At 48.7% G+C, this 15199-nt stretch overlaps 4 protein-coding genes and 2 non-coding genes across 6 annotated transcripts; 5 read left to right on the top strand and 1 right to left on the bottom strand.

Moving 5' to 3' along the window:
- Positions 1 to 1127: 1127 nt before the first annotated feature.
- Positions 1128 to 2370, top strand: J7337_005841 (uncharacterized protein; the record flags this gene model as incomplete). Its single annotated transcript, XM_044823513.1, has 2 exons — positions 1128 to 1819; positions 1875 to 2370. The coding sequence occupies 2 exons, from the start codon at positions 1128 to 1130 to the stop codon at positions 2368 to 2370; spliced, it is 1188 nt and encodes a 395-aa protein (XP_044682004.1).
- Positions 2371 to 3207: 837 nt separating this feature from the next.
- On the bottom strand, positions 3208 to 3482 carry J7337_005840 (uncharacterized protein; the record flags this gene model as incomplete). The annotated part of the gene is made up of 2 exons (XM_044823512.1): positions 3208 to 3282; positions 3339 to 3482. 2 exons carry the CDS (start codon positions 3480 to 3482, stop codon positions 3208 to 3210), a joined length of 219 nt encoding a protein of 72 aa, XP_044682003.1.
- Positions 3483 to 6554: 3072 nt separating this feature from the next.
- J7337_005839 lies at positions 6555 to 6636 on the top strand. The gene has a single exon. It is a non-coding gene; the product is annotated as a tRNA-His (tRNA).
- Positions 6637 to 6733: 97 nt separating this feature from the next.
- On the top strand, positions 6734 to 6816 carry J7337_005838. Its single transcript has one exon. It is a non-coding gene; the product is annotated as a tRNA-His (tRNA).
- Positions 6817 to 7442: 626 nt separating this feature from the next.
- On the top strand, positions 7443 to 11613 carry J7337_005837 (uncharacterized protein; the record flags this gene model as incomplete). The annotated part of the gene is made up of 3 exons (XM_044823511.1): positions 7443 to 8474; positions 8519 to 9777; positions 9825 to 11613. 3 exons carry the CDS (start codon positions 7443 to 7445, stop codon positions 11611 to 11613), a joined length of 4080 nt encoding a protein of 1359 aa, XP_044682002.1.
- A 2483-nt stretch (positions 11614 to 14096) lies between these two features.
- Positions 14097 to 14875, top strand: J7337_005836 (uncharacterized protein; the record flags this gene model as incomplete). Its single annotated transcript, XM_044823510.1, has 2 exons — positions 14097 to 14201; positions 14246 to 14875. 2 exons carry the CDS (start codon positions 14097 to 14099, stop codon positions 14873 to 14875), a joined length of 735 nt encoding a protein of 244 aa, XP_044682001.1.
- Between the last annotated feature and the right edge of the window lie 324 nt (positions 14876 to 15199).

Here is a 15199-nt window from a genome sequence, read left to right as displayed (position 1 = left end):
CACTTGTTCACCAGGATGTGGCCCATGTTGTACAGTTAGAGCTTGCGTTGCTCGAATCGCGAGCATTACCACAGAACCACACGGTCCTGAAGTCAAGACCAGATCTCAAAGTTTAACCACAAGATGGATGACCCTCATATGGAGACAGTCTGTTCTATCTGCGGGCTGAGCAAGGACCTTACGAAGGTATTGTATAAGCACGTAAGGCTGGAGCTAGTTAAAGCTTCTGAGGTGATGTTGTGTAAGTTTCAGACTGCGAAATCGATGTTGGTCTCTATGGTAGCGAAGCTGGACTCGGCAGGGCTGCATAAGACAGACGACTTCATCTCGAGGGCGTCAAGGAACCCCCCCTACTGCTAGACCGATGGACGTGAGCTCGGACTCCGATGCCTATAACGTCGAGACCAAGGTGTTGCTCACGAAATCCATATTGACGAAGGCCTGTGAGGATGGAGTCGGGGTTCTTGGGAACTACGTCGTCAACAAAGTCGAGGAGGCCGGGTGTCATAAGTTCTCGAGGGAGCCGTATCTACAACGGGATCGTGGAGTTCGGTGTCCTAAAGAAAACTCTTCGTGGGGAAGGTGGTGAAGAACCAGCACAGGACGTTCATGACGGAAATGTCTTCGAGAACGGAAATCAAGGGGATCTACGTCGTCGCCAGCTGTAGGGAGCACGAGATGGATGACCAGACGTCGTTCTCGTGCGAGTTGGAGTCCCCTGAGAGGTACGCCTTGATGATGGAGCCGACGTTATGTTGGAGCTCGTATTGCGATTTTCCCGTTAAATCTAAACAGAACTCTAAATACATACAGTAGATAGCAACTACCTTAGACTTGATATATCTATTCAAATTTCACTTGTACAGTAAGTCTTGACTCGTGGACTCTAGATTATGTGAATAACTAACTCGTTCTTCGTAACGTGTCTCAGTATTACGGAGCCTTGCATCACTACCTACTTACCTATCCAGAATATGGGGTATCTCCACTAACACTGGATGGAGGTGGGGACAATTTTTGCAATTCGTTAGATTTCATTTGTCAACCTACTAATGAAAAGGGGACCATGATAAGTCGCGACTTAGAACAATCTACAATTACCAAAGGAATCAGACGAAACAAACAAAATGCGCTCATCACGGATTTCAAGAGATGCTTCGAAACTATTCGATCATACGGCTGAGCCCATTTCACCTCCAAGACGATTGACAAGGTCTGCGCTAGCCAAATTCGCCTTTACCTCGACAGAAGAGTCCAAACCTACGATCGCCGATATCGAAGACAGTGGAGATCCTGCTCGCAAACGAAGGCGTGCCGTAGTGACTAAGACCGAATTTTCGAAATCCGCCCGAGTTGTAAAGCCTGAAGTGGTCGACAAAGCCCTCGATGATATCCCTTCACCCCCAGCAAAAGCGCGACGGGTTCGTAAGCCCGCTCGCAAAGCCTTCGATGCAACAACTGGCGTAACGAAGATGGACCCTCCCTCAGATTGGGAGGCTGTTTATGATACCGTGAGGAAGATGCGGGCACCAGGCGGGCGAGCTTACGGTGCAGCTGTTGACACTATGGGATGCGAACGCCTGGCGGATCGAAACGCATCGCCAAAAGACCAGAGATTTCACACATTGGTGGCGCTCATGCTATCGAGTCAGACAAAGGACACGGTGAACGCCGTGGTTATGAGGAAGATGCAAACTGAACTGCCACCGTTTGAACCCGGGGCACCCCCAGGACTAAACCTAAATAACATACTGGCAATCGACCCTAAGCTTCTGAACGAGTTCATCTGGGCGGTCGGCTTCCATAATAATAAGACAAAGTTTGTGTCACCCGATCGGTATGGACTGATCGAGATTGGACTGACTGGTGTTCAGATATATCAAGCAAACAGCCGAGATACTCCGCGATACATGGGATGGCGATATCCCCAACACCATCGAGGGCCTCGTATCGCTGCCGGGCGTCGGACCCAAGATGGCCTATCTCTGCATGTCCGTAGCATGGGGTAAACATCTGGGGATTGGTGTTGATGTGCACGTACATCGTATCACAAATCTTTGGGGTTGGCACAAAACGAAGAACCCGGAGGAGACACGAACAACACTTCAGTCATGGCTCCCTCAGGATCGATGGCATGAGATCAATAATCTTCTGGTGGGGTTGGGACAGTCGGTATGTCTTCCTGTCGGTCGCAAGTGCGGCGAATGTGATCTTGGCCTTGAAGGACTATGCAAAGCTGCCGATCGAGCAAAGGTGTCTGCTGGACGTAAGCTCAAAGCCGAAAAAGTTGAATCGGAGGCCCAGAGCGACACACTGGTCAAAATGGAGGTTTCACAGAGCATTGTAATCAAAGAAGAGGGTGGTGCATGATGGGTTCCCAGGTAGCCAGGTTCTCATGACAGACGATTAACCCCATCAGCGGCCCCGCCCCCGGAACCAACCACCCCATAATAATCCCCAGGATCGAGTTGCCGGAGTCGCTGGTAGAAGTCGATTCGACCACGTGTATGAGCGCCTATGAAGGTTGGCGTTGAGAACTGACAGAAAAGACTGCTATCCAGACGCATTAATACCCATTGGTACCCTATTGTACAGAGGCAAAGTTATGAGTCTCTTGCTGGCGCACTTCTGTGGTCCAGCCTAGGCGGCACTATCATATGCGCGGTCTTGATAGACGCTCACGAGTTCAGTCATGGGTCCGATACGATATCGGAGATAAGCCGGTAAAACAAGACAGGGTCCTGGTGGTTCCCTGAAGTCACATTCGAGGCCAGGCTCGAGCACTACGTAATCAAGCTAAGACAACGGATCTTCACTCCATTCTGAGTCAAGTAGTCGAGCAATGTCACCGCCTCTGCAGCAGCAGTCGGCTCAAACCGTCCGTTGATCGACAAATTCCAAGGATTACCATATCAATGGACACATATCGCTTTGTGATTGTGATGAATAAATGAATCAATTCAGAGCCCGCTAAAGGAGGGGACAATGTCCCCTTATCATATCCTGTACGCCAACGCACCCTCAACTATCCGAATAGAAATATACACCGGCGAATAACGCTATGCATCTAATGCAGATGCTGTCTCGGAATCCAATTTCATTACGTCGTGGCCGTCAGATTGCGCATTGCGGACCTTGGGAGTGACGCCAGTCTCCGGTCCGAACCATGATAGATATGTAAAATGATGATGACTCTCGTTGGTCGATTTACACACCCCGGATAACCTGGGTTCGTTCCGACTCGAGTTGTGCAGCGTTACGCTCGTGAGACTGCTTCTTGCACTGCATGTGGGTTAGCGGGTCTGCAACCATGGGTTTGTATGATATGCCGAACTTACGTCCTCGAGACCGGTACACTTGTGGTCTTCTAGTAGGCGGTGCTTGCCGCAGAAATGACCTTGGCAAAAGGTGCAGTCGCCAACGATCCGTTGAGCGGGCTCACGGCACGAAGCAGCGGTGCAACGGATTCGCTTAGGAGGCATGGCGTTGATTCCTTTGTTGAATTTGTAGAAAAGGTAGACTTCTGAGAGGTGAACTGGACAAGTTCTTGAGTCGGTGAGAGTTTATGTTGGAAGCGGTAAGAGGCTGAGCCAAGTAAGGCGGTCTTTATAGGAAATCGAATGCAGTGACGGCGTTTCGAGAAATCCGTGGAAAGCAAGGACCAAATCAAAGACTCATTCACACAACGACAGTGACAGAAGATGAAGCGATCAAAACAAAAGACAAGTTGGCGGTGGAAAAGGAATCTGGCCGGGGCTTTATAAAGAGCGGCGAGGCGAGGCGAGGCAAGGCGGCTGATGAATGAATCATGCCTTGGTGGAGCCAGCGGCTGGTCAGTTCGCCTCCAGCTCATCGCTCTCACCACATTCAGGCCGCGGCCATGGGGCAGGGGGGAGGTGTGTAAGTTTGGTTGTTTACCTACCTAGGTACCTTACCTTGTTGAGTCCCATCGTTAAAAGACGCTGCTGTCACACAGTATGAAATGCATAGTCTGGTTTGTTCATCCATGCTCAGATACAGGGACCAAAGCTTGCTCATTACATATGTACAGTAGCAATGAACAACAACGTCGACCAGCCGATCGTTTGTCTACACATGCACTGCATATGCACAAGTACGATCCCTCACTTCTTTAGACGACAAATGTATATACCTACACAGACTCACTCACACGCATGTGCACCATCAAAGTTTGCTATGCGATTTCCAATTCGATGGGCAATGGGAAGTAAATTGACAAAGACACAAACAACTGCAGAAGCTCGTGGAAACGCACCCCCCTCCATGTCTCTCCCGTTTTTGGCTTACTGATTATGGGATACCCATTGAATTCGATGGGCCACTTTTACCCGCAGAGGCGCTGGGTTTTGGGTGAACTGGAATGACCAAGCTGGACCCGTCTCGTCTCTCTTAAATCAACAGCGAGAAAAAGGGTTCTTGTTCTTGTTCGTCGTTCACCGCGAGGCTCCGAAAGCGGGCGGCGGAGGCAATAGGATTGGGCGGGGCTGGCCGTGACTGTGTTGAACTGAACTGGACCGTACTGAGAGTCTGAGACTTGAAAAAAGGGTCCGGAGCGCGAGAGATGTGACGTCGATCAGGTGGGCTAATAAACTTGGCCTGTCTCGTCTTTTCAACCCGAGGCACATGGAAACACAATTGAGGCCGACGATGACGGCAGATGGGGGAGTGAGTATGTAGCAAACCCTCAACTCAGGGCTCTTTCAGTCTTGTTGCAGCCGCGTCTTTCGTTGTGTTGTTTTTGTTACACTAATGAGATACCTATTCTAAGCAGAGTACCAATAGCTTCATCTGATGCGCTGCTGCTGCATCTGCATTGCTACAGTGTGCATCCTCGTTCCTCAATTGCTCTCAACCAAACGCTTATCGCCGCGCCTGGCGCTCTAGATGCTCATCCCAGTCACTGGGTTGGCCCCCTTGCTTTTTGAGCTTGAGCTTCGTATCCACGAGGTCTAGGCCTACCACGGCGTACGTAACGTGCTACAGTTCTACCGCCTGTGTGCTTCACTGTCTGTGTTTCCGACAAATTCCTGGGGTTCCATGCCGTGGGACCAGAGGGACTGGGATAAGGGTCCGTACCTTACAGTCCGCAGGGGTTACAAATGTTATTACAGGTACTTAGATTAGTTATTCTCAGTGGCTAATCTATGCTAATCACTCCAGTATTATCTCCATCTATATATAAGAATAATTACCTCTTATTAGTCTTCTTTAATTCCGTTATAGCAAAAATACCTATTTAAATCGCGGAAATGCACATTTGTAACCCCTGCGGACTGTACCAATGCCCGCTACCCTGCATCTTGGAAGTCTTTTCATCTCCAATCGCTTAACAGAAGGGATTTACATAAAAACATGGCCTTAATGCATGGGGATCGCCCCCCAACAAGCATGGAGGTTCGCGCTGGCAGTTGGTACATAACCTGGCGTCCTAGCCACTGCATCATTGGCACAGTTCAGAGCCGGGGTCCGACGAGTCAGGTTTAGCTTGAGTGTGTCTTGGGCCATGAATCGAATGGCTCAGCTGTTCTGTAATACCTATCAACAAATCGTTCCAGGCGCTTAGAGCAAGAGGCGGTGGGAGTGTGTTGTCAGTGAATCACTCGATGAGAGACAACTATGAGAACAGCGCCTTACCCCAACAACCTCAATCTCCAGACGTTGGAGATGAAATGAGCGTTTGTAGTAAGCCTCACTAATCAATAAGATTTCACTTCATGCTGATCTCGCGAGTGGGGCACAGACAGATTCTTTGAGGTCTGAAGTTCTTATGAGGAATGACGCCAGACGGATGAATGTATACGTCAACACTACAAAGCCCATTGGCGAGCTCAGAGCCGAAGCTACCTACAATACGCTGTCGTATTGAATTTTGCAAAGGACAATCCTGTCAAGTGCCAGTCATGCCATACATATTGTGTGGCTCGTGGCCTGTTTCCTGACAATCACAAATTCTGCCTCCAACGGTCGATCAAAATCTAACATTGACTTATCCTTCAGTTTTCACTTACCGGCAGATTGTTAGCTGCATGATATTCTCCCCATTCCACGACACGTTCGAGCCGTCCGGCGTCCTCCGCGTCCCATGTCTCCGGTAACCTGCTCCGTGCATCGCCGGAGACGCCGGACCTGAGACTCCGGCTGAAATAGTTCCCGCATATGCAACGGCAGAGACATAGAATGAATCTCAGCTGGAGTAGAACCTTTTTTGTAATACTGTATGAACTCTACGAAGCTTTCCGGTGTCTTGAAGCTGTTGATAAGCTCGCCGCTAGATTGAGTCAGGATCCGCCACTCCCGATAACTGAGGTTTCTAGTCCTTCCTTTTCCCTTTATTAACTACCTCAACCTTATCAAAGTCCGGTTTCGGTATTGCCATATTTCAACTCCATTTTGTCCTGGTCGTTTGATAAGAGGAAACTGCTCTTTTTCTATGATCAGTTGCTGCCAAGGACGTGGATGACAGGTAAACATCTCAAGCCACGACTAGCCTATAACCCAATACAAGTGACAAGGATTATATCAATTGGAAAATAGCCGTCATCGTATAGGGGTCAGTACATCAGTTTGTGGCTCTTCGAAGCACTGAAAACGCAAGTTCGAGTCTTGCTGACGGCAAACCTTTTGTTATTTTGCTTGATTTTTGCTTCATCCAATGCTTGCCAAGGTATTCATAAACTTCTTTTACGCCTCGTTTCCCAACAAACAACTGAAAGCCGTCATCGTATAGGGGTCAGTACATCAGTTTGTGGCTACTCGAAAGCACTGAAAACGCAAGTTCGAGTCTTGCTGACGGCAAAATCGTGATAAATACTCACGTTGTTTGTTTCTTTTTGCATGGGATTGCTCTCCGCCTTATGCAAAACCATTGCGCATGAATGTTTAGAGGCACATTCCAGGTTTATCAAAAGTAAGGTTTCTTAGAATCGTTCAATAGGCAAAACCGAACGGGAGACCAAACCATAATTGCCATTGGCTGTTTGTTGTTAAGCATATAGTTGCCAAACTTTCAGTCTCTGCCACTCTTTTGGTGTTTTTGTTCCCCTCTCCAGCAGCTTGTAGTTGTAAAAACGCACCATCAAAGAGAACATTGTCCTTGAAAATACCTGACATTGATCTCAGTGAATTACTCTGTCCTGTCCTTAAAATTGCCTATTCGGGTGATTGAAGCTATCAATTACCAATCACACAACGTGGGGTTTGTGACGACATGATAACCGCCTGAGAATCTCACCTGGGCAGCTTCAACCTGGACAAAGAGCGAGCATACTTGTTCCGGAGCTCGCCGAATGCAACGTAATTGACCTTTCTCATTTTTTCTAACGTCTATCACAACCCATTAGACGTACCCGCACGTTTTGATGCTCTTGAGACCTTCACTGTAACCCCTCTTCCCCTCACCAACATCCCGAAAGATATCCGCCATGACAGCAACATCACAGCGCGGTATTAGAATCGCTATTGACAGAGGTGGAACTTTCACCGACTGCGTAGGAGAGAGCAATGGAAAGGAGATTATCATCAAACTTCTGTCCGAGGACCCGGCCAACTACAAGGATGCCCCGCTTGAGGGCATTCGGCGCATCATGAGCCACTTCCTCGGTAGAGATATTCCTCGAGGTGAAGCTTTGGACACTTCCCAGATTGATTCGATCCGGATGGGAACAACTGTCGCCACAAACGCCTTGCTTGAGAGAAAGGGAGAAAAAATTGCCATGGTCGTTACCAAAGGTTTCAAGGATTGCCTGACCATCGGAAATCAGTCGAGGCCCAAGATCTTTGACCTTGCAATTCGGAAGCCCGATGTGCTATATGAGAAAGTCATTGAGATTGACGAGCGGGTTACACTCGAAGATTACGCTGAAGACCCTGAAAGAACGCAAACAGAGGCAGAAGCTCAAGTTGGTACCAAAGAAGCCGAAGGCAAGACTCTCGTTAGAGGTTTGTCTGGTGAGACAGTCAGAATTCTCGAAAGAGCCGAACAAGAAGACATTCGATCAAAGCTCAAGAGTGTCTACGATCAAGGCATTCGCAGCATTGCTGTTTGTCTGATGCATGGCTACACCTTTCCTGACCATGAAGCTCTGATTGGGCGGATAGCTAAGGATATCGGCTTCCAGCATATATCACTAAGCCACGAGCTCATGCCCATGATAAAGCTGGTTTCGCGAGCTACATCTGTCTGTGCCGATGCCTACCTCACACCGGCTATCCGCAAGTACATTGATGGCTTCCAGGCTGGGTTTGAAGGCGGTCTTGGAACCCGTAGTGTGAAAGAGGAGAAGGGTGCCAAGGGAGCGAGATGCGAGTTCATGCAGAGTGATGGTGGCCTTGTCGATGTGGAAAAGTTTACAGGACTCAAGGCAATTCTATCCGGCCCTGCAGGAGGTGTCGTGGGATATGCCATCACTTCGTATGATGAAGAGACGAAGACACCGGTCATCGGCTTCGACATGGTAAGTTAAACGTCGTTTTCCAAGCAGCAGACTAACTTGAGTAGGGTGGCACAAGTACCGATGTTTCGAGATATGGTGAAGGCCGTTACGAACATGTGTTCGAGACAACGACTGCTGGTGTTACAATTCAGTCGCCACAATTGGACATTAATACGGTCGCTGCCGGTGGCGGCTCTCGCCTCTTTTTCAGGAATGGCCTTTTCGTTGTTGGACCTGAGTCCGCAGGCGCTCACCCAGGTCCCGCGTGTTACCGTAAAGGAGGTCCAGCCACCGTGACAGATGCAAATTTGGTACTTGGCCGCCTACTACCTGAATTCTTTCCTAAGATTTTTGGAGAGAATGAGGACCAGGGACTGGATATCGAGGCCAGCCGAAAGGTTCTTCAGGAGCTCGCAGATCAAGTGAACCGGGAGAATAACAAAAACCTAACGGTAGACGAAGTTGCATATGGCTTCTTGACCGTAGCTAATGAGACAATGACTCGCCCCATCCGGTCGATTACCGAAGCCAAGGGACACGATTCTTCAAAACATCGACTTGCAACGTTTGGTGGTGCCGGTGGTCAGCACGCTGTCGCCATTGCGGAGTCTTTGGGCATTCAACAAATTCTGGTTCATCGATATTCTTCAGTTCTTTCTGCATACGGCATGGCTTTAGCAGATGTCGTTGACGAACGACAGGAGCCCGATTCCTTGGTATGGAAGGACGATGACAAAACAGTTAAGGAACTGAAGAAGAAAATGGAGAAGCTCAAGGACCAGTCACGAAAGTCCCTGCAAGATCAAGGCTTCCAAGAAGATGAAATTGCCTTTGAAGAATACCTCAACATGAGATACCGCGGCACTGAGTCAGCCCTCATGATTGTCAGACCGACCCCCGAGGAGGCCAAGAAACATTTTGATGGGAAAGAATGGGATTTTGGCCAAGCTTTTGTGAAGCAGCACCGGTATGAGTTTGGTTTTACGCTTGACGAGCGAGACATCATCGTTGATGATGTCCGTGTTCGTGGTATCGGCAAGAGTTTCCGACACCAAGACGATACAGTTGACAAGCAACTCAAGAAACTAAAGCAGCAGACGGTTTCTGACAAGAAGAAGCTTGACAGCCAACAGGTATACTTTGAGGGTGGTAGGAAGGAAACCCCTGTATTCAAGCTTGAAGATCTAGATACCGGCGATTCGATCCCTGGACCAGCCATGCTTGCCGACGGCACTCAAACCATCGTTGTAACACCAAAGGCAACCGCGGTTATTCTCAAGACTCATGTAGTCATCAATCTGGAGAAGGAGGGAGCAAAGTCCGAGTAAGTTGTCTCTCGACCACAAAGATATCACCCTCTAATGGATCTAGGTCTACCAAGTCATCTGAGGATCGCGAAGTTGATCCCATCATGCTCAGTATTTTTGGTCATCGATTTATGGCAATTGCTGAGCAGATGGGACGTGCCTTACAAAAGACTAGTGTCAGCACAAATGTCAAGGAGAGACTTGACTTTTCGTGTGCCATTTTCGACGCCACAGGCGGCCTTGTAGCCAATGCTCCTCATCTGCCTGTCCATCTTGGTTCGATGTCTACTTGTGTACGACGCCAGGCTGAGATTTGGAAAGGAAGGCTGGAGAAGGGCGATGTCATAATCTCTAATCACCCTTCATATGGAGGAACTCATCTTCCGGATGTGACCTTGTTGATGCCAGCGTTTGATGAGAAAGGAGAAAACATCCTCTTCTACGCTGCGTCTCGAGCTCACCATGCTGATATTGGCGGTATTAGCGCCGGAAGTATGCCACCTCACTCACGAGAGCTCTACCAAGAGGGCGCCTCTATCAGAAGTGAGAAGCTTGTGAGTGGTGGCAAGTTCGATGAGAAACGAGTTGTCGAGTTGTTCTACGAAGAACCCGCCAAGTATCCAGGCTGCAGCGGAACCCGTTGTCTGGCCGATAATATCAATGATTTGAGAGCTCAAGTCTCGGCTAATCAAAAGGGAATCTCACTCATTGAGACTCTGATCGCGGAGTATGGTGAGGCGACAGTGCAGTTCTATATGGTCCATATCCAGAACAATGCCGAGCAGTGTGTGCGCCGGCTACTCAAAGATGTTTACAAGCGATTCGAAGGCAGGGATCTCTCGGCAGTAGACTTTATGGACGACGGTTCTCCTATTCGATTGAAAATTCGCATTGATCCAGAAAAGGGTGAAGCGGAGTTTGACTTCTCGGGTACTGGCCCCGAAGTCTACGGAAACATCAACGCCCCCCAGGCAATCACGTTCAGTGCTATTATTTACTGTTTGAGATGCCTGATTTCCGAAGACATACCACTTAACCAAGGATGCCTGAAGCCTATTCATGTCAACATCCCTCCCAAGTCCATTCTGTCGCCGTCCCCAGGGGCTGCAGTTGTGGGAGGCAATGTCCTTACCAGTCAACGCATCACAGATGTTATCTTCAAGGCATTCCAGGCTTGCGCTGCCAGTCAGGGATGCTGTAACAACTTGACTTTTGGATTTGGCGGCAACCAAGACGGCACCGAAGCTGTCAAGGGTTTCGGATACTACGAGACGATTGCTGGCGGAAGTGGTGCGGGTTCTGACTGGGAGGGAACCAGTGGTGTTCACTGCCATATGACAAACACTCGAATCACAGATTCAGAGATCTTTGAACGTCGTTATCCTGTACTTCTCCGTGAGTTTTCTATTCGGTCCGGTTCAGGAGGCCGAGGCCAACATCGTGGTGGTGACGGTGTCACCCGTGACATTGAGTTCCGGATCCCCCTTCAAGTGTCCATCCTCAGTGAACGCCGCGTCTATCGCCCGTATGGGCTAAGTGGTGGTGGCGATGGAGAGTGTGGTCTGAACCTATGGGTGCGCAACGTTGAAAAGGCCAACTGGCAGACTTCTCTGAAACAGTTTCACACAAAGGGAGATGCGGGGGAAGTTGAATACGAGGAGCGACATATCAACATGGGGGCTAAAAACACAGCTGCTATGAAGGCTGGAGATCGTATCATTATCTGCACACCTGGAGGAGGTGCATGGGGAGCTGAGGGGTCTGAAAGTAGGGCTAAGAAGAAGATTGACCATACTGAGGGCTGGAGGAAGGGTAGTGGTAACACAAGGGATGAGACTGCACTCCAGGCTTAGACAGGGCAAAATATGACATTGGACTGTTGCCTAGCAAAGGGCTGGGACCTGAATGGGCTCGGGGAGGATGAAATCAAAGTTTCCGTACGTTGGTCTCAAACGCTCCAAGAGAGACTTGAAAGCAGGCTTTAAACCCCAACTTGTGTAGCCTAGAAATGTCTCAGGTGAAGCCGCCATCTATGGCAGAACTGTGCTACTGTTAAATCTATATATGTCTCATTGTGAGAACTTTAACCTAAGGTTAAGACATTCAAAGGTTGGTCACTGGGATGACTTATCACGTAATTGAGATAATGCTGGACACATTCTGGAGTGTCAAAAAGCTAGCAACGAGTCCTGTTGGCAGCTCCGTGCAACCACGACAAGGCACCAATAGTGCTTTTATGCAGCCCAACTAGCATATGATTGGGAGATATAGGTAACCCGGTATTATGATCATTTGCATGCATCTATGGCACTGTTCATCCTTTCTAAGTTTGATGTTTCACTGAGAATTTTAAACAGTTGGGACCTTACCCAGATGGGGACTTCAAGAGAATATACGCGAGTCTTCTCGTTTGAATTTTCAAGCTTCCTGGTGGTATCTTGGTAGCTAAGGTATGTAGAGATTGTGGAAAGTGACTTTGATGAGGAATAACCATGCTGCGACTTGATGCATTGTTCACCGGGGAAAACCTTTCCTAAGCACACACATCAACTGAACAGGCAAAACGCAGCGAATCTCCCGCGTTGCAGCAAAAAAGCTTCTTCTGAAAGAGACTGAGGTGGTGAATTGGCTCCCTCTGCATAGAAGTACCTGAAAACCCTGTGTCGCGATGCAGCTTACAACCTCCAACACAAACAATCACACACGCACACACTTGCATATGGCCAATCTCAATCGCAGATTAACACCAATAGACCGGTTCGATAACAGCCGTTTCCGATCAGACCATCCTGATCGTCAAAAATTACACCATCACTGGTGTTTCTCGAAAAGGGCTATGCAAGTCACCGGTGCCACACGGCAAGGAGGACGTTAGATTAAGACTTGTCTCCCACCGAAACAATATCTGCAATGCCCAATGAATATGCCCAATTGCTCGCCACTCACTACGAACCCCAGTCAGCCCTACGGGGGATAGACATGGATAATGGGGGCTGCTGCATTAGCTCAACCACTGATGGGCCAGGGTCTTGGCCCCCAATCTCCATATTGGCCCTGGAAGTTGTTGATCTACACTCGATACTCTTGCCCCCGAGAACCAGAGCCTCGCTGCGATCTCACCCTAGAACAGGCTACAGTGTCTTCTGCCTTGCTAGCATCAGTGTAGCCTATCTTCAGGCCAATGACGGCTTGTCCGATGGAGTGATGCGGATGGGGCGGGCGTTGAACTATATCTGCATGCCGCGAACCATGAATTGCCTCTTCTTAACTTCACAAGGCATTCTGTATGCCTTCTAGGCGTGTAATCCATGAACAGCAGTCGATGTATCGTGCTTAAACACCTTTTCCATAAGTCCAGGCTAAAGATTGGTCGGTCAACTCCTACTGTGACCGTGACTGACGCAGAGTTATGCACCTCCTTTGTGGCGGAAGCATAGAACAAGGGTGGAAGATAAACAATCGATCAGGTGTATAGTCACTACTGACTTGTCAGTTTGAGGGCCTGAGAATGTCATGATTAGACATCGAGTTCCCATGAATGAGACATCCATATCCACCGTGAACCTCAACACAGCCATGCTGCATCAACCAAACGGACTGGCTCTCGTAAGGCTCGAGGCAACCAACAAGCTGCATGTGATCACGATAAGTCTTGTGCTTCAATGTGCACTGCCTTTGTACCCTATGTCTATCGGCCAGACATATGCCGTGTAAGATCTCTGAGGGATATTGTCACTTCTTGTAACTTGACCGGGCCAATCCGCGATTGGTAGTTTAAGTTTTCTCGCAACTTCCTGACCCCTTAAACTCGTTAGGCATCCTTATTCAGAGACCCCTGACTTCACATGGCAAATCAACACCATTCCGGACCTATCACTTGAAGCAGGAATTCCAGTGCACCCCACAACCGGAACCAAAAGGAGGCTGAAGATAGCTTTAGAGAGCTATACTGTATGAGAATACGTGCAGACATTCGTCCGTTAGTAACTCCATGGCAACTTATCACGAGCCAGTAGAGGCTCTTGGTTGGACCTTGAACCATAGATGTCTTGTTCCCCTGCTTCTGCCTGTAACTGAGGCCTCTCCGATGAGCCTTGTTTACTGAGTTCACCATGGAATCCTTGTTGCCGTACTCAGCCATGCGTCTGTCTAGACTTGAGGCTCAACTTCACCCCCAGCATCTTGAATTCAGAACTCAGACAAGAAGCTATTTAGGTAACGCTAAGTTCTCAAACGTTTAACCTCAGCCATACCTTCTCTAGCTCTTTCTCGACCATCCTAGCATCTGTAAACTGTCCTGGTAGACTTTGCCGAAACTGCGTTTAATACTTTCACCATGATGCGAATAGCTATAGCTGGGGGCTCTGGCCTTGGATATCTCTTGGCAAGTCATATTTCCAAAGCAGCAAACGCTTATCAAGTTGTTGTTCTCTCCCGTTCAGTAAGTATTACCCTTATGTATATGCGATATTTCTGACAACACAGTCACGTCCCGAATATGCAACACTTGATGTTCAAGTCATGGTTGTTGACTACAATGACGAGAATAGCCTAGCATACGCACTTCACGGAGTTAATCTTGTCATCTGCACCTTTTCAGGGGCTGAACAGATCAACCTGATCACTGCAGCTGCCCAAAGCGGTGTACAATTCTTTGTTCCGTCCGAGTTCGAAGGAAGTCTCGAGAAGCGACCCGAAAACGATCAACTCGACCCCTATTCATACTCATCCCAAGCCAGACAGCACCTCAGACGCTGTGCAAGATCATCCCATATGAAGTGGACCGTATTCTCTTGCGGCATCTTCATGGAGAGATTTCTCCCCCAGGGGCTCGGAAGCTTGGCTATTGGCTATGGTTCAAACTTGTCCAACGTTGGATCATACATCCTGGACATGAATACCTATACTGCTGAGTGCGTTGAAAAGACTCCCCGGGGGCATACTGTGCGCGTCTGCATGACATCTGTATATGATGTTGCTCAATTCATCGTTGCTGCCATTGATTTGGGACCTGCGAACTGGCCTCGCGAGTTTACGATGAGAGGAGACCGCCTGTCACTTCGTGACATTGTTGGGCAATGCTCAAGAACCCTGAACGGCAAGTTGACAACATAAGTAAGCAAAGACTATGCTAACTCATTAAGCGGCATTTTCTCTGTCTCAATGGCAAGCTTCAGATATTGCAGGACTTATGAGTGGTTTCTATCAACAGGGAGACTACGCCAAAGTTGCTTTTTATCGGCAACTTCAAGCCACTGTTGAGGGACGCTACGACTTTGGGCATACATCGTTGAATGGCCTCGTCAACGTGCAGCCGAGAAGCTTTCGCCAGTGGTTGAGTGACCAGTTTACAGGATAAAGCCATTATTAAGGCTTCATCTTGCTTCTTTAAATGGGGGTCAGTACTACAGTCTTTGAATATGTTGTGTCGATGGATGC

This window comes from Fusarium musae, chromosome 4 (assembly GCF_019915245.1).
Source record: "Fusarium musae strain F31 chromosome 4, whole genome shotgun sequence".
Taxonomy (NCBI): domain Eukaryota; kingdom Fungi; phylum Ascomycota; class Sordariomycetes; order Hypocreales; family Nectriaceae; genus Fusarium; species Fusarium musae.
Note: the sequence above shows the minus strand (reverse complement) of the source record. Positions and strands in the feature narration are given on the sequence as shown.